The 26,591-nt window shown below is 43.6% G+C and overlaps 1 protein-coding gene and 1 pseudogene across 2 annotated transcripts; both read left to right on the plus strand.

The window, feature by feature from the left end:
* Positions 1 to 1,877: 1,877 nt before the first annotated feature.
* On the plus strand, positions 1,878 to 9,031 carry LOC139570829 (splicing regulatory glutamine/lysine-rich protein 1-like). Of its 2 annotated transcripts, none has more exons than XM_071393039.1 (6): positions 1,878 to 2,390; positions 2,618 to 5,310; positions 6,036 to 6,117; positions 7,200 to 7,291; positions 7,425 to 7,545; positions 8,041 to 9,031. In XM_071393039.1, the coding sequence occupies exons 5-6, from the start codon at positions 7,492 to 7,494 to the stop codon at positions 8,587 to 8,589; spliced, it is 603 nt and encodes a 200-aa protein (XP_071249140.1). In that variant the 5' UTR covers positions 1,878 to 2,390; positions 2,618 to 5,310; positions 6,036 to 6,117; positions 7,200 to 7,291; positions 7,425 to 7,491; the 3' UTR covers positions 8,590 to 9,031. The 2 variants fall into 2 exon arrangements, with proteins under 2 accessions (XP_071249140.1, XP_071249139.1); XM_071393038.1 differs by having other exon boundaries at positions 1,879 to 2,390; positions 7,200 to 7,299.
* Positions 9,032 to 14,106: 5,075 nt separating this feature from the next.
* On the plus strand, positions 14,107 to 23,506 carry LOC139569816 (nuclear valosin-containing protein-like; annotated as a pseudogene).
* The last annotated feature ends 3,085 nt before the right edge of the window (positions 23,507 to 26,591 follow it).

The raw sequence follows: 26,591 nt of genomic DNA on the forward strand, positions 1-26,591 counted from the left end.
TGGCTTCAGTTTACAGACAAATGGCCTGACATTCTCCTGTAAAATTCTCTGATACAGAGCAGAATTTATGGTTCCTCCTATTAAGCCATCCAGGTCCTGAGGCAGCAACGCATCCCCAAACCATCAAACTACCACCACCATGCTTCACTGTTGGTATGAGGTTCTTACTGTGGAATGCAGTGTTTGGTTTTTGCCAGACATAATGAGACTCATCTCATCCAAAAAGTTGACTCAAGTATGCCAAAAATCACCTGGAAGCACCTGGATGATCATCAAGACTTATGGAAGAATGTTCTGTGGAAAGTATAACTTTTTGGACAATATGGGACCCGTTATGCCTAACAAAAAGCAAACACTGCATTCCACAGTATGAACCTTCTACCAACGGTCAAGCATGTTAGTGGTAGTGTGATGGTCTGAGGATGCTTTGCTGCTCAGAATCTGGATGACTTGCCTTAATAGAATGAACCATGAATTCTGCTCTGTATCAGAGAATTCTACAGGAGAATGTCAGGCCATCCATCTGTGAGCTGAAGCTGAAGAGCAGCTGGGTCATGCAGCAAGACAATGATCCAAAACACACAATCAAGTCTACATGAAAATGGTTAAAAAGCTAAAAACTTGAAGTTTTGTAATGGCCTAGTCAGACCTAATCACAATTTGAGATGTTGTGGCAGGACTTGAAACAAGCAGTTCATGCTTGAAAACCCACAAATGTAGCAGAGTTTAAGAGTGGGCCAAAATTCCTCCACAGCGATGTGAGAGACTGATCAAAAACTACAGGAACCATTTGTTTGCAGTCATTGCAGCTGAAGGTGGCACAGCCAGTTATTGAATGTAAGGGGGCAATTACATTTTCACACAGGGGAATTTAGTATTACATAACTTTGTTTATTAAATAAATACTTATTTTTTTGTAAACTCAGGTTCCTTTTATCTAATATTAGGTTTTGGTTGAAGATCTGATAACATTCTGTAGCAAAAGTATGCAAAAATAGAGAAAATCAGAAAGGGAGCAAACACTTTTTCAAAGTATTGTATATATCATAACTACATATTGTAAGCTGACAATTGTGGAAGTATTATAGTCCATCCTTAGTTTTATTGAATTTGATTAATACTTGAAAAGAAACCAGTGTGTTTTTGTTTACGTTAGCTTGTTATAACTAGGAATGGTGTAAAAAGAGGCTGCAGTTGCTGAAGATTTTTGCTGTTGCAAATAGTTTTGACTGGTATCTCCTCAGTTACTTTAATGAAAGACGCCACCTAATGCTGCTTATAGACAAAAGTGTGTACATACTTGGATGTAAGAAAGACTGCTTGAATGTGTGAATGAATGAGTGGTGAGCAATAAAATCTAATTAATTTAATGATGCCTGGCATCTTATGTGTTTATTTGGTCATACATGGGGTATTTCGGCTTTAATTGTGATCACCAGTTTTGTACACTTAATTTGAAAACAAGTGGACCCAATTTAGCACCTTTGAACTATTGATAATGTAATCAGAGTATAATTTAAAAACTTGTAACGTTATTGCTAATCCTAGGTCCAGGGTGGGCTTTTATTTTGAAGTGCGGGATACCGGCTGTTGAACCTTTACCGCTTGAAGTTCTTCTGCATCCAGTCACACCGTCAAAGACAGTACAGTATGATAATAGGCTTCTCCAATATAAATCCCCAATCAGATTTGTAGGCTAGCTAAATTTATTGTAGACACGTCATGGGTTTAACGGTCATCTCGCGCTAAACTGCGCATGTCGTCAACTCAAGGGCACTCCTTCGATATAAAGTTATTTTGACGAAAATGAAAACGTGTCAGTTTGTCAACTTCGATATAAAGTTGTTTTGACGAAAATGAAAACGTGTCAGTTTGTCAATTTCACGAGGTTGGAGTAATAACATGTTTAACTACCTAAGACATTGGCTCGAATCTAGTTTGTGCCTTTAGATTTCTAGAAAATTAACAAGGAAGAACGTTCCACTCATTGACTTCTCAAACCCAGGCATGGTCTGTTTGGCAAGCGTTCCCAGAAGTCTCGCGAAGTTGCGCCTCTGTTTAGAAACTCGACACAGTCGTGAGCTCATAACAATCCCTAGCTAACGACGAGTACATTATTTGTTAGACATTTGGTCGTATCCGTGATAAGATTGATAGCTATCATTAATTGAAGTGCCGCGACAATGTTTCGTGGTTTTCACAATCCGGAAGAACTTCCCAGGGGACCTGGTCCGTTTGTCCACCCATCCCGTCATGTACCGTTACCTCCACCCGGTCCCTGCTATGGAGGGCCCTTCGGCCCGCCACTCCATATTCCACCACCTGGACACTTACCTCCTGGATCGGGAAGTGAATACCTCCACTGGCCCATGAGAGAGCATTATATGAATGTACGTGTCAGCGAATGTGCTTTTCAACAAGTCATACCGTACCGAGTTCGTTTCTTCATCAAATATTTTGCTGTTGGAATCGCTACTGTAGCTCGCTAACTACTTGGTTTATACTTAAACTAGGATGCTGATAGACATGGTGCACAGAGCCAAAGCACCAAAATGTTGATGATTACAATGGTCAGCTAACTATGTTGATGTTTACATGTTGTTTGTACCTCAACCAGACCCCACACTGCAGCAGTTTCTCCATTGACCGCAGTACAGTGATAAGTCTGGGCAGTCAACAGATTCTCCCACCATACACACAGCATCTTCAGATGCCACAGTGGCCCACCAATCCTTTGGAACCACGTCAAAGAAACGAGAGGTTGGGAAATGTCAGGGTTCATGGATTTTATGATGCATACATAGTTTAGGGACGATTCCATGTCAGCATAGGCAGAAAATATGTTTGGTATCTCAGATTGTTCAGTCTATTCTCACATAGAAACTTGATTGGGAGGAAGCATGTTTGACAGGTTTTTTATATTTGTATCACAAACAATTTACAAAACCATGATTTAAGTGGCTATTTTAGTCCCTTTTTAGACCTGTACATGCTCTCGAGAACCCGAGGTGGCATTCAAATCAAACTTTATTTGTCACATGCACCAAATACAAAAAGCATTTCACAGTAAGGTCTACACTTACTTACAAGCCCTTAACCAACAGTGCAGTTCAAGAAGAGTTAAGAAAATATTTACCAAATTAACTAAAGTAAAAAATAACACAATAACATAAAATTAATGAGGCAATATACGGGGGTACCGGTTAGTTGAGGTAATTTATACATGTAGGTAGGGGTGAAGTGACTATGCATAGATAATAAACAGTGAGTAGCAGCAGTGTACAAAACAAATGGGGGAGGGGTCAATGTAATAGTACGGTGGCCATTTGATTAATTGTTCAGCAGTCTTATGGCTTGGGGGTAGAAGCTGTTAAGGAGCCTTTTGGCCCTAGACTTGGCACTCCGGTACCGCTTGCCGTGCGGTAGCAGAGAAAACAGTCTATGACTTGGGTGACTGGAGTCTCTGACAATTTTATGGGCTTTCCTCTGACACCGCATATTATATAGGTCCTGGATGGCAGTAAGCTTTGCCCCAGTGATGAACTGGGCCGTACGCAGTACCCTCTGTAGCGCCTTACAGTCAGATGCCGAGCAGTTGCCATACCAGACGGTGATGCAGCCGGTCAGGATGCTCTCAAAGGTGCAACTGTAGAACTTTTTGAGGATTTGGGGACCCATGTCAAATAATTTCAGTCTGCTGAGGGGGAAAAGGCGTTGTCGTGCCCTCTTTACGACTGTCTTGGTGTGTTTGGACCCTGATAGTTTGTTGGTGATGTGGACACCAAGGAACTTGAAACTCTCGACCCGCTCCACTACAGCCACGTCGATGTTAATGGTGGCCTGTTCGGCCCGCTTTTTCCCGTAGTCCACGATCAGCTCCTTTGTCTTGCTCACATTGAGGGAGAGGTTGTTGTTTTGCCACCACACTGCCACCACACTGCCAGACCTCTCATTGTTGTCGGTGACCAGGCCTACCACTGTTGTATCATCAGCAAACTTAATGATGGTGATGGAGTCGTGTTTGGCCATGCAGTCGTGGGTGAATAGGGAGTACAGGAGGGGAGTAAGTACACACCCCTGAGGGGCCCCAGTGTTGAGGATCAGCATGGCAGTCGTGTTGTTACCTACCCTTACCACCTGGGGGCGGCCCGTCAGGAAGTCCAGGATCCAGTTGCAGAGGGAGGTGTTTAGTCCCAGGGTCCTTAGCTTAGTGATGAGCTTCATGGACACTATGGTGTTGAACGCTGAGCTGTAGTCAATGAACAGCATTCTCACATAGGTGTTCCTTTTGTCCAGGTAGGAAAGGGCAGTGTGGAGTGCGATTGTGATTGCATCATCTGTACATCTGTTGGGGCAGTATGCGGATTGGAATGGGTCTAGGGTATCCGGGAGGATGCTGTTGATGTGAGCCATGACCAGCCTTTCAAAGCACTTCATGGCTACCGAAGTGAGTGCTACGGGGTGGTAATCATTTAGACAGGTTACCTTCGCTTCCTTGGGCACACTGACTATGGTGGTCTGCTTGAAACATGTAGGTATTACAGACTCAGTCAGGGAGAGGTTGAAAATGTCAGTGAAGACACTTGCCAGTTGATCCGTGCATGCTTTGAGTACACGTCCTGGTAATCCATCTGGCCCTTCGGCTTTGTGAAAGCTGACCTGTTTAAAGGTCTTGCTCACATCGGCCACCGAGAGCGTTATCACACAGTCATCCAGAACAGCATGCTTCAGTGTTGCTTGCCTCGAAGCGAGCATAAAGGGCATTTAGCTCGTCTGGTAGGCTCGCGTCACTGGGCAGCTCGCGTCTAGGTTTTCCTTTATAGTCCGTAATAGTTTTTGCCACATCCGACGAGCGTCAGAGCTGGTTTGGTAGGATTCAATCGTAATCCTCTATTGACACTTGTTTGTTGGTTGTTTGTTTGATGGTTAGTCCGAGGGCATAGCGGGATTTCTTATAAGTGTCCTGCTCCTTGAAATTGGCAGCTCTAGCCTTTAGCTCGATGTTGCCTGTAATCCATGGCTTCTGGTTGGGATATGTACATACGGTCACTGTGGGGATGACGTCGTCGATTTGTAGGGTAATCGTAGGTCATCAATTTTATTTTCCAATGATTGCATGTTAGCAAGTAGGACGGATGGCAGTGGGAGTTTATTCGCTCACCTACAGATGCTCAGAAGGCAGCCCGATCTGCGTTATCTTTTCCTCTGTCTTTTCTTCACGCAAATGACAGGGATTTGGGCCTGTTCCCGGGAGAGCAGTATATCCTTCTCGTTGGATTCGTTAAAGGAAAAAGCTTCTTCCAGTTCGTGGTGAGTAATCGCTGTTCTGATGTCCAGAAGTTATTTTCAGTCATACGAGACGGTAGCAGCAACATAATGTACAAAATAAGTTACAAAATAAGTTAAACAACGCAACAACAAAAAAATCTATAAAAATAGCACAATTGGTTAGGAGCATGTAAAACATCAGCCATCCTCTTCGACGCCATTTTAACTGAACCCCTGCCTTATTCTTAGGGTTCTTAGCCATTAGTACCACTCACCGCTGGCTCCATGTGAACTACAATCCCAAACCTCTGTTTTAACGTTTAGAAGCGTTAATAAATCTTGCTTGAGATGCGGTTTTGGAAACATAAAGCCCTCTACTTTCACATCAAAATAATTTCACTATGCAAAATATACACTTACTGTACACTTAACTGGTTATAACACAGTTACAGCTGACAGTATTTTCAAATACTGAACAAAAATATAAAAACAACAATCAATAATTTCAAAGGTTTTACTAAGTTACAGTTTATATATTGGGCAGCAGGTAGCCTAGTGGTTAGAGCATTGGACTAGTAACTGAAAGGTTGCAAGATCGAATCCCCGAGCTGACCTCAAAATGACCTCAATATGACCCCCATTAAGGTCTTGAGTACTTTATGCTCAGAATTATTGTCTATATTATCTGTGGGGTTTATTTAGTGGATAGATAACATTACAAAGTAATTTGATATTGTTTGTAATGATTTTACCCTGTTTTCTAACAGGAAATCCGAATGGCAACCGTTTTATTCAAATGGCCACCCTGGTTGACTGACATGCTTCCCAGACTTTAAAACGTTTCTTAAGGTATGTAGTATTAGTGTACAAAGTTTGATCATTTATCATAAAATGCACTATTGTTGCACCTATCCACTGGACTAATATTAAACGGATTTAAAGGGAACTCCCTCTGCTGGTAATTTGCTGAATGTGCAATCCAAAATGAGGGCTGTGACCTATAATGTCAAATTCTATGTAAAAATGGCCTTTACTACTATAGCCCATAGAAACACATTGAATAACATATTCATAAATGGCAAAAAAGACAGTCAAAAAATACATCTTAAGGAATAAGGTTTTGAAGTGTCTGTCCTATATCTAGGACATATAAGAAAGCTCAGGAAATGTTTGAGGTTTTTTTGGACACATATTTAACGTCTTATATTTGTTGGCACAAAACTACCTTTATACTTCCATTCATTTGTGTGGATTACCTTCAGATGAGTCCTGTGACACTTGTGGGGGACGTAGAACAAAACGAGAACACCATCTCCCCTTTCCACAGACGCTACAGACGTTTTTGTGAGAATTTAGCTCGGCCACCTTCCACCGCAGATACGGAAGGCCGACATAGGCAGATGTGGTTAATTGAGACGCAGCCCATGCAAAAAAAACTCTACCTTGAACTGACGAATTTGGATGGGGATTATGTTACTTGGACTCTTAAGGATTTTAATATTCATATTTTAATGTTGAATAAATGAATGTGAAAATGTGTATTTCAGAATCTATACACTCCATATTTGAGAGCACACTATAAGGGGCATAATGACGTCAAGATGTTATCTGTTAAGGCACACCTGTTAATTGAAATGCATTCCAGGTGACTACCTCATGAAGCTGGTTGAGAGAATTCCAAGAGTGTGCTAAGCTCCCATCAAGGCAAAGGGTGGCTACTTTGAAGAATCTGAAATATATAATATATTTTGATTTGTTTAACACAATTCCATGTGTTATTTCATAGTTTTGATGTACAAATAAATAAAAACCCTTGAATGAGTAGGTGTGTCCAAACTTTTGACAGGTACTGTATGTTGTGTACAGTATGTTGTGATGTGTAAACTGTAAAACACTGCATTTTAATATTCTGATGAAATGGGACTTTCTAGAGCAAAGATGGCCATGCGAGTCAGAGGAGATCGAGACAGGACCAAATGAAAAGGAAAGAGACTCTTGTGACGGAACTGGAGGAATTGCTAAAGTAGGATGGTACAATATTATTCATTATAGACCCGTCATTCTCTATCTATATAATTTAAGCATTATTTGTTGATTCTATCATTACTTGCTAATAGAATGTATCTTAAATGCCTTTTCATTCCTATATTTTTCAGGGTCTAGCTTTTTAGTTCTTGTCATCTCGGGTTCTACTGCCAGAAGTATGAGGAGTTCTTTGAAGACATGACCACTGCTGAGAGCCACGCAGCAACCCACTGGTGGAATGAGCTTAGCATGGCAAGATTTTTAATTTTTTTTTACCTTTATTTAGCTAGGAAAGTCAGTTAAGGACAAATTCTTATTTACAATGACGGCTTAGGAACAGTGGGTTAACTGCCTTGTTCAGGGGCAGAACGAAAGATTTTTACCTTGTCAGGTCGGGGATTCGATCTAGCAACCTTTCGGTTACTGGCGCAACGCTGTAACCACTAGGCAACCTCCCCGCAACCACTACCCAACTGTAGAAGTTACACTGAATTGACCAAAGAAATTGTCTAGTTAAACCCTTGCATTGTTCATAACCTAGATTACCCCTCAGTATAAACTTTAGGTTTCTTTCCAGTCCACTTGTCTTGAGAATCCATAGAAATGTAAAATTCCCCCAAAATAATTGTGGTATTATTTTTGGTACAAAAGCTGAAGAACATGCGCACATCCAGATACTATTTTCGGTATTATAATCCCAAACTGTATCAATATAATTTCTAGCTACTTGTTTCACCTTGTCTATAGCAGAAGCATGGAGACAGACGACCTGAAGATGACAGACGACCTGAAGATGACAGAGGCCACCCTAACTATCACAGCAGACACCCCCTGGCCCCAAAGTGGAGGGACCAGAGAGACCCAAGAGATCAGAGGAATCCTGAGCACCAGAGGGATCACAGGCATCCTGATCTTAAATGCAAACTAGGCGAGGGCCCAAAGGGTTACAGGAACGACAGGGAGAAGATATATGTCAAAGAGGAACAACCTGGAAGCCCCAGGATAAAGATGACTATGGTCTGCGGGCACACTCCACCAGGTCTGCAGAAGTCCAGGGGGAGAGAGGAGAAGGCAATGGTGGATAAGGGCTCTGGTGCTACTTCCTCTGGCCCTGCCAGTGGGAAACACGGTAGGGTGAAACCAGATGAGGTTGCGACCAAAGGAAAGCCCACCCACAAAAAGGATAAAGATAATGGAGAACGCAGTTCCAGCAGTGACAACGAGAAAAGTAAATCTCCTAAAGGCAACAAAAAGAAGAAGAAGAAGAAAAAGAAAGAAAAGGATGAGAAGTCTTAGCTGCTGTACTGCATGTCCTGGTTTGATTGTTTCTGTGGATGACCTGGCATTAGGTAAGTTTGGCATTGTGGTTGTTTCAGAAGTTGTAGCTTTGAAAGTTAGAAGGAAACTGTATTCCTGTGACCTGTTCTCTCCTTTTGAGGTTGTCTTTTTTCAACAATCCCTATTGTGTTGTAGTGGATAACAGCACCTTTTCATTAAATGCTGTTGGAGGACAGGACATTCCAGGTGAATACAGCATTTATCATGTTCAGAATCATTTTGCTGCCAGCCACTGATCCCATTGACAATTAACTTACTGTACATTTTTATTTTAAAAACCTCTCATATTGGGCCATGGTGACATTTGTTTGTGTTTATATTTCACTTGGTTCAACCTTGATTTAGTGCTGCAAATATTATGTAATGTATTTTTGCAATTAAATGTCAACTTTCATTTGAAGTGTGTACTGTGTTTTTCCCTGATGTGAAACTGTTATGATGGAATTATTTTATAATGGAGAAGTTCACCTGTAATTCTTGACATGTATTGTCCTCTGTTATAATCTAGGTGTCAGTAATTGACGGAGGAAGTCCATTAAGTGCATATGAGAATTCTTAGTTTTCATGTTTCTGTAAGGTGATCACTGTCGAGTTGTGCATCTGATTATATGCACGGAACATTAGGAACACCTGTTCTTTCCATGACAAACTGACCAGGTGAAAACTATGATCCCTATTGATGTAACTTGTTAAATCCACTTCAATCAGTATAGATGAAGGGGAGGAGACAAGTTGAAGAATGTTTTTTAAGCCTTGAGACATGGATTGTGTATGTGTGCCATTCAGAGGGTGAATGGGCAAGACAAAATATTTAAGTGACTTTGAACAGGGTATAGTAGTAGGTGCCAGGCGCACCGGTTTGATTGTGTCAAAAACTGCAACACTGCTGGGTTTTTCACGCTCAACAGTTTCCCGTGTGTATCCAGAATGGTCCACCACCCAAAGGACATCCAACCAATTTGACACAATTTTGGGAAGCATTGGAGTCAACATGGGCCAGCATCCCTGTGGAACGCTTTTGACACCTTGTAGTCCATGCCCCGGCTAATTTAAGCTGTTCTGAGGGCAAAAGGGTGTGCAACTCAATATTAGGAAGGTGTTCCTAATGTTTTGTACACTCAGTACAATGCCCTATCAGAGTTGTCCTAACAAAATCAAAAGGTCATCAGGCATGGATCACTTTCCATTGCCTGATGAATTATACAAATAAATCAGTCATTTTGCAGTTGTTCAGAGTGCTTTTATGCTCCCGATGAACAGTTCTTGCGCTGACATTGCTTCCAGAGGCAGTTTGGAACTCGGTAGTGAGTGTTGCAACCGAGGACAGGCGATTTTTACAAGCTCCCCGCTTCGGCACTCGGTGGTCCCGTTCTGTGAGCTTGTGTGGCTTACCACTTTGCGGCTGAGCCGTTGTTGCTCCTAGACTTTTCCACTTTCACAATAACAACACTTACAGTTGACCGGGGCAGCTTTAGCAGGGCTGAAACCTGACAAACTGACTTGTTAGAAAGGTAGCATCCTATGACGGTGCCTCGTTGAAAATCACTGAGCTCTTCAGTAAGGCCATTCTACTGCCAATGTTTGTCTATGGAGATTGCATGGCTGTGTGATCGATTTTATACACCTATCAGCAACGGGTGTGGCTGAAATAGCCAAATTCACTCATTTGAAGGGGTAACCACATACTTTTGTTTATATAGTGTATGTTCTCAGTGAAAGTAACGTTAATGTTGATAGACATGAAAATAAAAACAGTTGAAGTCGGAAGTTTACATACACGTTAGCCAAATACATTTAAACTCAGTTTTTCACAATTCCTGACATTTAATCCAATCCATAAAAATTCCCTGTCTTAGGTCAGTTAGGATCACCACTTTATTTAAAGAATGTGAAATGTCAGCATAATAGTAGAGAGAGTGATTTATTTCAGCTTTTATTTCTTTCATCACATTCCCAGTGGGTCAGAAGTTTACATACACTCAATTCGTATTTGGTAGCATTGACTTTAAATTGTTTAACTTGGGTCAAACGTTTTGGGTAGCCTTCCACAAGCTTCCCACAATAAGTTGGGTGAATTTTGGCCCATTCCTCCTGACAGAGCTGGTGTAACTGAGTCAGGTTTGTAGGCCTCCATGCTCGCACATGCTTTTTCAGTTCTGCCCACAAATTTTGTATAGAATTGAGGTCAGGGCTTTGTGATGGCCACTCCAATACCTTGACTTTGTTGTCCTTAAGCCATTTGCCACAACTTTGGAAGAATGCTTGGGGTCATTGTCCATTTGGAAGACCCATTTGTGACCAAGATTTAACTTCCTGACTGATGTCTTGAGATGTTGCTTCAATATATCCACATAATTTTCCTACCTCATGATGCCATCTATTTTGTGAAGTGCACCAGTCCTTCCTGCATCAAAGCACCCCCACAACATGATGTTGCCACCCCCGTGCTTCACAGTTGGGATGGTGTTCTTCGGCTTGCAAGCTTCCCCCTTTTTCCTCCAAACATAATGATGGTCATTATGGCCAAACAGTTCTAATTTTGTTTCACCAGACCAGAGGGCATTTCTCCAAAAAGTACAATCTTTGTCACCATGTGCAGTTGCAAACCATAGACTGGCTTTTTATGGCGATTTTGGAGCAGTGGCTTCTTCCTTGCTGAGCGGCCTTTCAGGTTATGTCGATATAGGACTCGTTTTACTGTGAATATAGATACTTTTATACCTGTTTCTTCCAGCATCTTCACAAGGTCCTTTGCTGTTGTTCTGGGATTGATTTGCACTTTTCGCATTAAAGTACATTCATCTCTAGGAGACAGAACGCATCTCCTTCCTGAGCGGTATGACGGTTGCGTGGTCCCATGGTGTTTATATTTGCATACTATTGTTTGTACAGATGAAGAATGCTCGTATTCATTTCAAAGCATTTTGCCACATTGTATCCTACTGAACATGATGACCCAGGTGCTGAACCATAATGGCTTGGCTCTTTGTAACTGTAGGAGGTGTGCAAGCTGCTGATCCATATGCGTCACCCAGAGGTGTACCAGCAGCTGAGGGTTGTCCCTCCACGGGGTTATCTGCTCCATGGCCCCCCATGGCTGTGGAAAGACTCTCCTTGCCCAGGCTGTGGCGAGTCTGGATCAAGGTTATTTCAGATGTTTCACCTAGTTGACTCGGGGATTCGAACCAGCAACCTTTCAGTTACTGGCCCAACACTCCTATGCGCTTGGCTACCTGCCGTTATAGTTTTCTGTACAATTTGGGATTTTTATTTGCAGTTTTGTTTCAGTTAGTTTTCAGACCTGGTTTGCTAGTTTTTATTTAGTTTAAGTTGTATACAAATATTTCGTTTTTTATATTATTTAGTGTTAGGGATAGAAAGCATGCATGAGAGGCTAGGCTAGTCATTTGTGTTGAATCGTTTTTTTGGGATGTCACTTTGCAACTGTTTGGCAGTAATACAAGGTGACGGGTCAGGTTATAGGTTTGATTATATAATTTTAAACCCATCTCAATGTGACTTGGATTTGAAAGGAATAGTCTGTGAGAGACTGGTGTAAAAAAAATATGGTGGAAGTGAAACTGCTAACAGTGTAGCTTCTTTCCCTGTCACCATACTGGGCTCAAACCAGTTGTCCTCTGCTCGCAGACGCACGTGACCGCCCTACTTGACAACATATCAACCGTTTGAGCTATCGAAAAATATCTCATTCAATAGCTCATCGGTGACATTTCAAGCTAGCTGTGGAGTGCGCCTACGGTACATTCTTAACTCTGTTACACTCCTTTTAAACTCGCTACTGTAATAAATATCATTTATTATAACACAAGCATATTTGCTAATACATTGTTATAACTAACTTCTTTCCAAACAGGGTTTCTCACAAACTCATAGCAGATACGGAGACCCACACACACCCAGAGACAGATGGCTGACACAGGCCTTTTCATAAAGACTGATAAGAAAAGTGGTGCCTGGTACTGCATATCACGAGAAACTGAGACACACACATACCCAAGGACAGAGGGCTGACGTAAACCTTTCATAAACACAGATAAGACAGGAACATCTTCGCACACACAAAAACTCCTCTTCAGTCTGAACATTTTACAGAGACACACAGAAATGTCAAAATAGGAACATCTACGCACACACCTAATCTCCTGTTTTAGCTGAACATTTCTGAAGACAAAGAACTCTACTCAGAGCCAATGGGACAGTGATACTGGCCTGAAGGAGACCTCGCCCAACTCATCAGAACCAACCAGAGGACCAGAACTTCCAGACTCAACCTACTTTCTGTACTGTATAAAATGTATATGCACTCTGTTATCTGGGCTTCTTTCGGATAGTTCCATTTGAGCTTGATGAAAAGGGTCCGTGCACGCTATTTCAGATATCTTTACCTCTGAATAAATTGCATTTAATTAAACCTCATCCACCCTGTCCAGAGTCTCTACTTCGTCTCAGTTCTCCAGTAAATTTGTTTTATCAACACTACACAGCGAGCCACCCCAGCCGTTGAGCTGAGCCCAACTGCCGATTTGGATCATGGCACCAGTGAAATGGACGTTAGTGTGCTGCTACTCAGTTATTTATTTTACTATTATCTATCCTTATGCCTAGTCACTTTACCCTGCCTTCATGGACATATCTACTTCAAATACCTACCTTGTATCCCTGCACATTGATCTGGTACTTCCTGTATATAGCTCCATTCTTGTGTATTTTAGTTTAAACTCTGCATTGTTGGGAAGGGCTCGTAAGCAAGCATTTCAAGGTAAAGTCTACAACAGTTGTATTAGACTCATGTGACAATTTGATTTACTTGACAACGTACCAACCGTTTGAGCTATCGAAAAAGACCTAATCGATAGCTCCATCGGCAACATCACAAGCTATCTGTGGCGTGAGCTTATGGTACGTTCTTAACTCTGTTACAGAGAAACTCTTTCGCCCATGTTTACACCAATCCACTGCTTTTTAACTTTAGTAGAAAAGGCAGAATCTAGTAGGCAACCTAGACATTTTTTTATTTTCTGTTATCTAGTGATCGCTAGTAATAGGGATGCACAAGCTAGGCCTATTTGAAACATTGCCATCTCCCAGCCACATTTACCTGCCAGATTCAGTAACTAGACAACCTTCAAAAAGCTTAGGTTTTTGGCTGAAGTTTAGAAAAAATCTAATTGAACATAATTCATGATGGATTTTAGTTAGTTTTGTAGTCAAGTATAATAGTTTTAGTTTTTCAAACGGGTTTGTTAATGATTTTGTTTTAATTATTTTTTGTTGACTAATAACCTTGGTCTGCATGTTGTCCATATGTAGCTGGTTGTGTGATTTCTTTTTTTTCCTCACTAATGTGCAAAACCTGTTTTCTTGGTAGCTCTTTTTACACATTTCCTGGAAAAATCTGCAAATAATATAGTGGTTTCTAGGTGACTTAGTCATTTCCCTCTGCGTTAACAGGAAATGGAGTTGCCCTTGCTGAAGGTGTCTGCGCCAGAGCTGGTGTCTGGGGAGTCTGAGCAGAAGCTGAGAGAGCTGTTTGAGCAGGCTGTGGTAAGTGTCACTCCTAAGTAGGGCTGACACCATTTTGTCGATTGTTTGGTGGATAGGCTTTTGGCCGACCGAGATTTGGGTCGAGCAGTCGCAAACATACAGTGCATCCGGAAAGTATTCAGACCCCTTGACTTTTTCAAAATGTTGTTGCATTACAGCCTTATTTTAAAATGGATTACATTTTATTTTTCCTATCAGTCTACACACAATACCCCATAATGATGAAGCAAAAACAGGTTTAGACATTTTTGCAAATGTATATATAAAAAAAATAACTTTTACATTAGTATTCAGACCCTTTACTCAGTACTTTGTTGAAGCACCTTTGGCAGCAATTGCAGATCCTCTCAAGCTCTGTCAGGTTGGATGGAGAGCGTCGCTGCACAGCTATTTTCAAGTCTCCAGAGATGTTAGATCGGGTTCAAGTCCGGGCTCTGGCTGGGCCACTCAAGGACATCGAGACTTGTCACGAAGCCACTCCTGCGTTGTCCTGTTGGAAGGGGAACCGTCACCCCAGTCTGAGGTCCTGAGTGCTCTGGAGCAGGTTTTCATCAATGATCTCTCTGTACTTTGCTCCGTTTATCTTTCCCTTGATCCATTCAGGCCAAAGAGTTCAATATTGGTTTCAACAGACCAGAGAATCTTGTTTCTCATGGTCTGAGAGTCTTTAGGTGCCTTTGGCAAACTCCAAGCAAGCTGTCATATGCCTTTTACTGAGGAGTGGCTTCTGTCTGGCCACTAGTGTAAAGGCCTGATTGGTGGAGTGCTGCTGAGATGGTTGTCCTTCTGGAAGGTTCTCCCATCTACACAGAGGAACTCTGGAGCTCTGTCAGAATGACCAGCGGGTTCTTGGTCACCTCCCTGACCAAGGCCCTTTCCCCCCCGATTGCGCAGCTTAGCTGGGCAGCCAGCTCTCGGAAGATTTTGGTGGTTCCAAACTTCTTCCATTTTAAGAATGACGGAGGCCATTGTGTTCTTGGGGACCTTCAATGCTGCAGAATGTTTTTTGTTACCATGTCCCAGATCTGTGCCTCGACACAATCCTGTCTCGGCGCTCTACGGACAATTCCTTCAACCTCATGGCTTGGTTTTTGCCCTGACATGCACTGTCAACTGTGAGACCTTATATATAGACAGGTGTGTGCCTTTCCAAATCATGTCCAATCAATTGAATTTACCACAGGTGGACTCCAATCCAGTTCTAGAAACATCTCAAGTATGATTAATGGAAACAGAATGCACCTGAGCTCAATTTCGAGTCTCAAAGTTCCAACTCTAGGAACAAAGATGTTTTGTTGTTGTTGGGGAAAGCCCTACTCCTGAGTCCTTACTGTCAGGCTGCTACACATTTAGGTTTTTAAAATGTCATTTTACAGCTAACTGTGCCTTTTTTTTAAGGACAGCTCGCTCAAACTAACAATTCTGGTCATTTTACCCTTGCAGACCAGCTCCCCCTGCATCCTGTTCATTGATGAGATTGATGCAATCACTCCTAAGAGAGGTGGCATCCAAGGACATGGAGAGACGGATTGTTGCTCAGCTGCTCACTTGCATGGATGGTGAGAGATACTAGTGGAATACATTTGTTGATTTCATAATTTCATTTTGTTGATAGGAATATCTCCGTTTTAGTACTTATGATACAAATATCAATATGACATATTTTGTTGGCAGGCTTGGGAGAGGATCAATTCACGTTCTCTGGTACTTTTGGTTGACTTTCATCTTCCCTTCACTCATCGATATGTTCCTCCAGACCTGAACTCTTTAGCTGTCACAGCCCAGGTGATGGTTATTGGTGCCACCAATCGGCCAGACTCTCTGGACCCAGCGCTGCGCCGGGCTGGACGCTTTGACAAAGAAATCTGTCTGGGGATCCCTGACGAAGCAGCTCGTCTCAGGTGAGTGGGCTTGTCTCCTATAATAATAGTGGTGTTGACAAGAATGTGGTTGCTAGCTCTGGTGTTGCAACTGTAAGTCACCCGCCATGTGTTGATTCCTGCTCTCAGAATTCTGAAGACCCTTTGTCGGAAGCTGAAGCTCCCTGAGGACTTTGACTACCGGCAGCTGGCCCGTCTGACCCCTGGGTACGTGGGAGCTGACCTCATGGCGCCAAGCCGCGAGGCCGCCATGGGCGCCGTCAACAGGGTCCTGCTGGAGATGCAGGACAAGAACCAGGGGCTGGTCCCCAAGGCAGAGGGGAGAGTCAGAACGGCCTCAGGGCGCATGTCCTCTCCCACAGGGCCCAGAGGCCAAGGAGGGAGCAGGTGATGAGAGCTGTCAGGCTTTAGCAGACACAGAAAGCCAGGAGATGACAGACCTAAGCAACGTACCACCGAGAGATGAGCAGCAGCCTCTGGCCACAGAGACAATCTTCAGGGTGATATATTTGACTCCATAAGTGTAGACTAGTTGTGTTTTTCACCAGGGCAGAATGCTGTACATAGTATGGGATCCACTATTCCCTCTGACTATTAAGGTGGGATGTTCACCAGATTCAGTGATGTGAAAATGTTCCACTTCTGTCTTTACCACCAGGGGGAGCTGTGTCACCTGCTGTCTCTGCTGAAGAGCAGTGAATCTCTGTTTGAGGAACAGATGGCTGGCCTGTGCATCCTCATGTCAGACTTCCAGGGCTCACTGGCCAGCGTGCAGCCCTCTGCCAAGCGTGAACGCTTCGCCACGGTGCCAGACGTCACCTGGGAAGATGTGGGGGCCCTGCATGACATCCGCGAAGAGCTCACCATGGCCCTCCTGGTGGGTATCGCCTCGATAGGCCTGAAACAAAATATCTAATATGTTGGGCTCAGTGTTGCCACTGCGCACCAACATATTAAGATTTTGACTTAATTTGGGCCAGGAGTTTTTCTGGTCAGGTCACATGGTCAGGAAAAACTCCTTGCCTCCTCCTTAAAGTATAATTGAACAGTTCCTTTGCTCTTGTAGCATCTAAGTTGGCCAAGTTAAATATCAACCTCTATCGCGGTTAGCTCTTTAAGAAACATTCAACTATCTACTCTAAAAGCATAACACCATACAGCAATTGTCCCCACCCTAGAAGGTATTGTCATCAGAACAAAGGAAATATACCTGTTCTGAGCATGTGATTGACAGTGGGAACTTAACCATATATAATTGGCTTCCTCACCAACAACATGGTAGTTTGACTCAACTGCTATGATTTGAATAAGTAGCAACACAAGGAACCATATGTTCTCTTTGGGTTCATTTAACAACTGCATGATGTCAGTCAATTTACACGGTCAATAGCAGTGTTCACAGAGTTAATGGCACATTGTAAATGGGGCCGGGACGATACCATTATCTATATCTTTTTTCCATGGCAAAAATCTAAACAAGAAGCTGACCGAACTCATTGGTTCTTTAAAAATCTGCTGTATGTGAAGTATTGTGTGCTACAGCTTGGAAAATACATTTGACTCTGGATGACAACATAATGGTGTTTGTTTCTAACATTAGGGCTGTTTTCCTAAAGAAGTTATTGTTTTGTCAGTGTTTTGTCTCCTTGCTACAATACTAACGAGTATAGTGATACTGGTAACATCTTGTCCCTAATTGTAATTGTTATACATACATTAAAATTGTATGACAGGCCTTTTATCTCTATCTAGCTCTAAACACCAGATTCAGACGGGATTGTGGTAGGGTGTATTTCAGGTGTGGTAGACCTTACAGTGAAATGCTTACTTACAAACCCTTAACCAACAATGTAGTTTTAAGAGAAATAAGTGTTAAAGTATTTACTAAAATAAACTGAAGTAAAAAATAAATAAGAAAAACACAAAAATAACAAATAATTAAGGAGCAACAATAAAATAACAGTAGCGAGGCTATATACAGGGTGTACTGCTGCGAGGGCACAGGTTAGTCAAGGTAATTGAGATAATGTGTACATGTAGGTAGAGGTAGAGTGACTACGCATGGATAATAAACAGAGTAGCAGCAGCGTAAAAATGGGGGAGGGGGGACAATGCAAATAGTCCTGGTAGCATGCCAGCATTCATTCAATGTGGTTGACATCAGAAGGAATGCGGGCAGTGTGCTGTTTAGATGAATAAGGGCAGTGTGTGTGTAACTTTGTGTGTGTCCATAGGCCCCTGTGCGTTCTCCTGAGCAGTTCAAAGCCCTGGGTCTCAGTGCTCCTGCAGGGGTGTTGCTAGCTGGACCTCCAGGCTGTGGAAAGACCCTGCTGGTCAAGGTACCATTTGCCAGCTGCTAAAATAAGTGGAATGTTGAAGGCTTGTGGTAGTTTTAAGTAATTAATCATTTAAAACATTATACCGTTTTCTCTTATTTCAGGCTGTTGCCAATGAGTCTGGATTTAACTTCATCTCTGTCAAGGGGCCAGAGTTGCTGAACACGGTGAGACATCCAGCTATACAGATTCCTGGAGTGCCTCGACGTCACTCTTTTCCCTGTGACCCTTTGCCCTGTCCAGTAATATTGCCTCTGTGTTGGTAGATCTGCTGAAATGTATATTTGTAACTGAAGTGCCCCACTGAAATCAATAGCATCGCCGTAGCTCTCGAAAGCAGGCTTAACTGATCCAACAGCCTTGTGCATTATTTACTTGGAGAGGGCTCCCGTTACCTGTAGTCACAGCCATCTATAACCTTAATTGGCATTACATCAGATACCGTTCACACTGGGAGGTAACATTCCTAACTCATGCCCACTGACTTTATATAATGTGAAGTAAAACACAAAGGATCCTGGGGTCCTGAATTATTATCTTAGCGTTATGTAGCTTAGACATCGTTGCCTCTCTTGTTCCTCAGTATGTCGGAGAGAGCGAGCGGGCTGTGCGACAGGTGTTCCAGAGAGGACGGAACTCTGCCCCTTGTGTCATCTTTTTTGATGAGATTGACTCACTGTGCCCCCGCCGCTCCGGGCATGAGGTGAGAGGGGCCAATAATCCGCTATCTGATGGTCACCATCGCGTGGATGAGAATAGTATTGTTGACATGTGGGTGATGGTGGCGGTGTGTCCTCAGTCTGGAGCCAGTGTCTGTGTGGTCAACCAGCTGCTTACTGAGATGGACAGACTGGAGGCCAGGCGGCAGGTCTTCATCATGGCGGCTACCAACAGACCAGGTCTGGCATAATTTCACTCCCTCACTGACATGGATATTCACCTATCACAAATATTATTATTCAGTGTTTTGGGGTATGATTATATTGACACATGTACAGTTTTGTATTCACCATTATTGACGCTGTCCCTGTAGATATTATTGACCCTGCTGTGCTGAGACCAGGCCGTCTGGACAAGACCCTGTATGTGGGCCTCCCACCTCCGTCAGACCGACACGCCATCTTACTCACCATCACCAGGGTAATGTGGAATGCCATGGATGGAAGCTCACGATGGTCCATGAGCCTCTCATAATGTTTGTTGCCGGGAGAAGGGTTGTTTCATGATTACTGTGTCTGTCATAGGGGGGAAGCAAACCTCATCTGGAGCAGGATGTGTCTGGAAGAGATAGCCCATGACGTGCGCAGTGACTGCTTCACGTGAGTGTCCCAGAGAAGGAAGGAGGGAGCAAAATGCATCTAAACCTGTCTGTCTGCTCCACCGGGAGAAATAAAACCCACTCCCTTAGAACACCCTGATGATTTTGTTACAGATGTTCACTCCGCCTTCATCAACACAGTGGCTATAATAACACAGTGGATATTATGCGTTTGAGTGTATGTGTGTCTGTGTTCCATGCAGTGGGGCAGACCTGTCTGCGTTGGTGAGGGAAGCCTCTGTCAATGCTCTGAGAGCCTACCTCCTGACTCAACCCAACCCATCTTACACAGGTAATACTGGCCTAAAGACATCTAGGTCCTCTCTGCCTCTTTAATCTTTTTATTTTTTTATGGAACACTCTGCAACCTCGGTTTACTGCTCACATGCATTTCCCCATGTCTGCCATTTAGAAAGCTGGATTTCTGTTTACAATGCTTTCTAAGGCAAGATAAGTACCGTAGCCAAGGTCATAGCAATTGTACAGTATCCTCCACCAGGGAGGATACTGCGCTATTAGCCTCAAGGTCACCAGTCCACTTCCTCTCCGTCTGAGTCTGTACTTATTAACCCCTCAGGTCATAGCTACTCCAACGGCCCTGTGGCCGACATCAGGGTCAGCAAGCACTTTGAGAAACTTTGAGGACGCCTTCAAGAAAGTACGGCCGTCTGTGTCTAAAAAGGTGAGATGCAGTGGGACATGGACAAATTAATGACTGCACAGACATGCATGTAACTAAACCCCAAATCTCCTGCACTGTCATCATTTACCCAGTGAGTGACTCACCTCGAATCCAAATCGATTAGACAAGTCTAAGTATTTAGTTATGTCCCCAGTGAGTGTGTGTCTGGAAATGGCTTGTTGAGTTGCCTCAGTCATCCTTAGGCTCAGCATTCCTAAATCATTAACAATGAAGGAGGGGGTCAGCACATTATTCCCACACAGCCTCAGGTGGTTTGTGGACTCTGGGGAACTAACTGTTCCGTAATTACTATTTCCATCCCTATTTGCATACAGATGTACATCTTTATTTTTTTACCCTGTTTTCTCCCTAATTTCGTGGTTTCCAATTGGTAGTCTTGTCTCATCGCTGCAACTCCCATACGGACTCGGGAGAGGCGGCTGTCGAGAGCCATGCGTACTCTGAAACACAACCCAACCAAGCCGCACTGCTTCTTGACACAATGCCCACTTAAGCCGGAAGCCAGCTGCACCAATGTGTTGGAGGAAACACCGTACGCCTGGCAACCGTGTCAGCGTGCCCTGTGCCCGGGCCCGCCACAGGAGTCGCTAGTGCGCGATGGGACAAGGACATCCCTGCCGGCCAAACCCTCCACTAACCCGGACGACGCTGGGTCAATTGTGCGCTGCCCCATGGGTCTCCCAGTCGCGGCCGGCTGTGACAGAGTCTGGACTCGAACCCAGAATCTCGAGTGGCACAGCCTAGACCACTGCGCCACTCGGGAGGCCCGTACAGATGTAAATTAAGCCCAAAGTAAACGTGGTCTAGCCTGTGGTCATACAATGAAGTCGTGTGCTTTTTACTTACACACTGTGTTTTAGCCGAGAGGAAAAGGCATAGCAAGAGGGATAACTGGGAGCTCTCCATTTTTTTTGTATGGAGGTCAATGAGTGTAGAAAAAAATATTTATAAAAAAATAAAAATGGAATGGCTTATTTGCTACGTGTGGCTTATTTGGTCGAATATAAGTGTCGCAGTGATTAGGTTGTTACAAGTGTACTGATATAAGTAGGACACATGGCATCCCCTCGACTTCGAAAAATAAAGGGTTTTATCGGAGTTCCGCCTGGTTACCAGAGTTATAAACACCGCCTATTTTTTTAAATGTATCTTTTTAAAATGTAATTTTTAACCAAACATTAACCACACTGCTATCCGTATGCTTAACATTAAATTAAAACCAAAAAGCATTTTTTTTTTTATGATAATGAATTTCTGTCTGTGGTAACTAATGGAAACCGTTGTGCCTGTTGTTCAAAAGCGAACCTATCCGCTCATTGGCTAGAATCGTCCCACCTGATCTTGCCTCCTTCCGACTGCCTTCCATTTTTTAATACATTTATTTTCATTGTTAGAGGGGCCACTAGACTATCTGGTCAATATAATGGATACTCTGTGGTTTTAGGGACCACCCGCTGTAGACGCGTCTTTTTTCCCCCCAACGCAGTTAAGACAAAACCACTCCCCGTTATTCAGAGGGGCGTTCTACAACCCTTTGAGCACTCCAAGTACGGAAGTGAATATCACGTAGCGCGACATTTTAGTCACGGATTAATAACATTTGCCCTTGTATTTCAAGTTCGAAAAATATAATAGTGTAACCGATGTGAAATGGCTAATAGCGTTTCAATCGGTGACGTCACTCGCTCTGAGACCTGAAGTAGTTGTTACAAGGGTGGCTGTTGTTGATGTGTGCAGAGGATCTCTGGTTCAAGCCCAGGTAGGGGCGAGGAGAGGAACGGAAGCAATACTGTTACAATAGTATAACGTCCCTTAACGCTCAAAGACAGATTCAATGGCTGTAGCATAGCGTATTCGACTGAATGATTAGCTAATCAATATTTGAGAAATGATGAAAAATAAGCATATGCTTTTACCTGAGACTACTGATGATAATATAACAACTTCAAATACCGAGCTAGTAGCCTAGGTTAATTTAGCTGACATTCAGTTGAGGGAATTATCTTGAGACATTTTTACAACTCATTGAAACTCTGAAAATAAATACATCTGCAAATGTTACCAAATGTAACGGATGTGAAATGGCTAGCTAGTTAGCGGTGGTGCGCGCTAATAGCGTTTCGATCGGTTACGCCACTCGCTTTGAGACCTTGAAGTAGTGGTTCCCCTTGCTCTGCAAGGGCCGTGGCTTTTGTGGCGTGATGGGTAAAGATGCTTCGTGGGTGACTGTTGTTGATGTGTGCAGAGGGTCCCTGGTTCGAGCCCGGGTATGGACGAGGGGACGGACGTAAAGTTAAACTGTTACATTGGTGCCGTGACCTGGATCAACATCAAAAATGTAACAGTTTAACTTTATGGCGTCCCCTCGCCCCGACCCGGGTGCGAACCAGGGACCCTCTGCACACATCAACAACAGTCACCCACGAAGCATCGTTACCCATCGCTCCACAAAGGCCGCGGCTTTTGCAGAGTAAAGGAACCACTACTTCAAGGTCTCAAAGCGAGTGACGTAACCGATTGAAACGCTATTAGCGCGCACCACCGCTAACTAGCTAGCCATTTCACATCCGTTACACAAACATGATGATGATAATAGGCCTGCATTACGGTTGGCAGCTAATTGTTAAATTACACTTTCCATCCTTACCTTGGAAGGTCACTGTCTCTGCACTGATCGCCTGTGAGTGAGACAAGCTAGCTAGCCAATGGGAGAGTAGTAGAACATCCCTCGGAATAATGGGGCGTGGTTTTGGCTTAACTGCGTTGGAGGGAGAGAGAAAGTCAGGATTTTTAATGACCCAAACAAATGCACTTTATTGTCCCCTCTCTATAGGACCAGCATATGTATGAGCAGCTAAAGGAATCTCTTATGAGGATTTGACCAGAGTCCTTCAGAATGGAGGATATCAGTGCCAAGGACCAACTGTTTGGACACCTCAACATTTTGACTATATTAACTTTTTGGAGGATTGCTGTTTTCTAATCCAAACCATGTTTTATAACACATTTTATGAAAGAAAATGTAAGCCTTATGAATTATAAAAAATAAAATAAAAATATATATTTAAATGGATTACTGTATGTAATGACTGTTTTATTGAGATATGTATGGTGTGTTTAATCAATTTGTTCTCATTGATACATATACCCAAGATCCACCACAATCTTACATCTGTAAACTGATCTTCCATGAGACAATTACCTCTCTCCTTTTACACCCAGGCTGACAGTAAATGACTCATGCTAGGGACTATGTAAAGTCTTTAATCAGGTCAACACCTGCAAGGCTGCGGGGCCCAATGGTATTCCAGGGTGCATTCTCAGAGCATGCGCAGAACAGCTGGCAGGCATATTCACAGTCATTTTCAACCTCTCCTTGTCCCAGTCTGTAATTCCCTCACGTTTTAAGATGGCCATCATCATTCCGGTTCCCAAGAACTCTTAAGGCTTCATGCTACAATGACTAATACCATGTAGCACTCACATCTGTAATCATCAAATTTTATTGGTCACATACATGGTTAGCAGATGTTATTGTGAGTGTAGCGAAATGCTTGTGCTTCTAGTTCTGACAGTGAAGCAATATCTAACAAGTAATCTAACAATTCCACAACAACTACCTAATACACACATCTAAGTATAGCAATGGAATAAGAATATATACAAATATGGATGAGCAATGACCGAGCGGTACAGGCAAGATGCAATAGATGGTATGAAATACAGTAAATACATATGAGATGAGTAATGCAAGATATGTAAACATTATTAAAGTGACTAGTAATCCATTTATTAAAGTGGCCAATGATTTCAAGTCTGTATGTAGGCAGCAGCCTCTGTGTTAGTGATGGCTGTTAAACAGTCTCATGGCCTTGAGATAGAAGCTAATTTTCAGTCTCTCGGTCCCAGCTTTGATGCACCTGTACTGACCTCGCCTTCTGGACGGTAGCGGGGTGAACAGGCAGTTGCTCGGGTGGTTGTTGTCCTTGATCTTTTTGGCCTTCCTGTGATGTCGGGTGCTGTAGGTGTCCTGGAGGGCAGGTAGTTTGCCCCCGATGATGCGTTGTTCAGACCGCACCACCCTCTGGAGAGCCCTGCGGTTGTGGGCGGTGCAGTTGCCGTACCAGGCGGTAATGCAGCCCGACAGGATGCTTTCAATTGTGCATCTGTAAGAGTTTGTGGGGGTTTTAGGTGACAAGTCAAATTTCTTCAGCCTCCTATCTGTGTGGGTTTACCATTTCAGTTTGTCCGTTATGTGTACGCTGAGGAACTTAACTTTCCACCTGCTGTCCCTTCGATGTGGATAGAGGGGTGCTCCCTCTGCTGTCTCCTAAAGTCCACAATCATCTCCTTTGTTTTGTTGACGTTGAGTGAGAGGTTGTTTTCCTGACACCACACTCCTCCCTATAGGCTGTCTCATTGTTGTTGGTGATCAAGCCTACTACTGTTGTGTCGTCTGCAAACTTGATGATTGAGTTGGAGGAGTGCATGGCCACACAGTCATGGGTGAACAGGGAGTACAGGATGGGGCTGAGCACGCATCCTTGTGGGGCCCCAGTGTTGAGGATCAGTGAAATGGAGGTGTTGTTTCCTACCTTCACCACCTGGGGGGCGGCCCGTTAAAGTCCAGGACCCAATTGCACAGGGCGGGGTTGAGACCCAGGGCCTCAAGCTTAGTGATGAGCTTGGAGGGTACTATGGGGTTGAATGCTGAGCTGTAGTCAATGAACAGCATAATATTTTTTTTTACCCCTTCTCAATTTCGTGGTATCCAACTACCGTTACAGTCTTGTACAGACTCGGGAGAGGCGAAGGTCGAGAGCCGTGTGTCCTCCTAAACACAACCCAACCAAGCCAAACTACTTATTGACACAATTCCAACTTAACCCGGAAGCCAGCCGCACCAATGTGTCGGAGGAAACACCGTACACCTGTGTCAGCGTACACTGCTCCCGGCATAGGAGTTATTAGTCCGTGATGGGACAAGGACATCCCTGCCGGCCAAACTCTCCCCTAAACCGGACGATGCTGGGCAATTGTGCGCCGCCCCAAGGGTCTCCCAGTCGCGACAAAGCCGGGACTCGAACGCAGAATTTCTAGTGGCACAGCTAGCACTGCGATGGAGTGCCTTAGACCACTACGCCACTCGGGAGCGCCTTATGAACAGTATTCTTACATAGGTATTCCTGCTGTCCAGATGGGATAGGGCAGTGTGATGGTGATCGCATCGTCTGTGGACAATGTACTTTCATCCCAGACTCCCATCATCCCAACTCCCAAGACCCACTTCAATTTGCATTCCACCCCAACAGATCCATAGACACAATCTCAATCGCACATCACACCCACCTAGATAAGAGGAATACCTATGTGAGAATGCTGTTCATTGACTACAGCTCAGCGTTCAACACCATTGTCCCTTCCAACCTTGTCACCAAGCTTAGGACCCGTGGACTGAACACCTCCCTTTGCAACTGGATCCTTGACTTCCTGACGGACCGCCCTCTGGTGGTGAGGGTAGGTAACAACACATCCGCCATGCTGACCCTAAACACAGGGGCCTCTCAGTGGTGCATGCTCAGTCCCCTCCTGTACTCCTTGTTCATCAATGCCCAATTTGACTGGAGTGCAGAGTGAGTTCCCCAAAACCTGGACCATCGGTCTTCTCGCCAGCTCCAATAGAGCTCACTAAGAGGGCTCAGGCCATTCCCGGCCCAGCATGCATTTGTAACTTGTGTGCTGCTATAGCCCCCTGCTTTAGCTACTGTCATCTAGTATACTAAATATTTTCATAAAGAAACTGATAAAACACACAGGTGAAAAATCAAGGTGACTTACAAAGATGAGGACCAAGAGCAAGAGAGGGAGTGTGGTGATGTAGTGTCTACAACTAAATAATCATTGTGGAATCTGAAAAGACAAGTATCCCGAAAGCATGATAGTGTATTTACTATGTGCACATGCTAACAGAAAGGAACGGAGGTGGGTAGCCACATAGCTAAGTGTGTCATTGTAGCTAAGCATTTATAGATTAAAAATCCTATCTCTTAAAAGTTTTGTTTATGTTCGTTCTATTATCTATACAATAGGCCATCATTGATTTTGGCCCAATAGGCCTGGCATATTACCTCTTTGAAGGAGCTTTCCATTGGGTTATT

The sequence above is a fragment of the Salvelinus alpinus genome, chromosome 3 (genome assembly GCF_045679555.1).
Source record: "Salvelinus alpinus chromosome 3, SLU_Salpinus.1, whole genome shotgun sequence".
In the NCBI taxonomy this organism is placed as follows: domain Eukaryota; kingdom Metazoa; phylum Chordata; class Actinopteri; order Salmoniformes; family Salmonidae; genus Salvelinus; species Salvelinus alpinus.

Coding starts and splice junctions, on each gene's coding strand:
- LOC139570829 (XM_071393039.1), top strand. CDS start 7,492: ATGACCACTGCTGAGAGCCACGCAGCAACCCACTGGTGGAATGAGCTT. Junction 7,546..8,040: donor GGTGGAATGAGCTTAGCATG/GCAAGATTTTTA, acceptor CCTTGTCTATAG/CAGAAGCATGGAGACAGACG.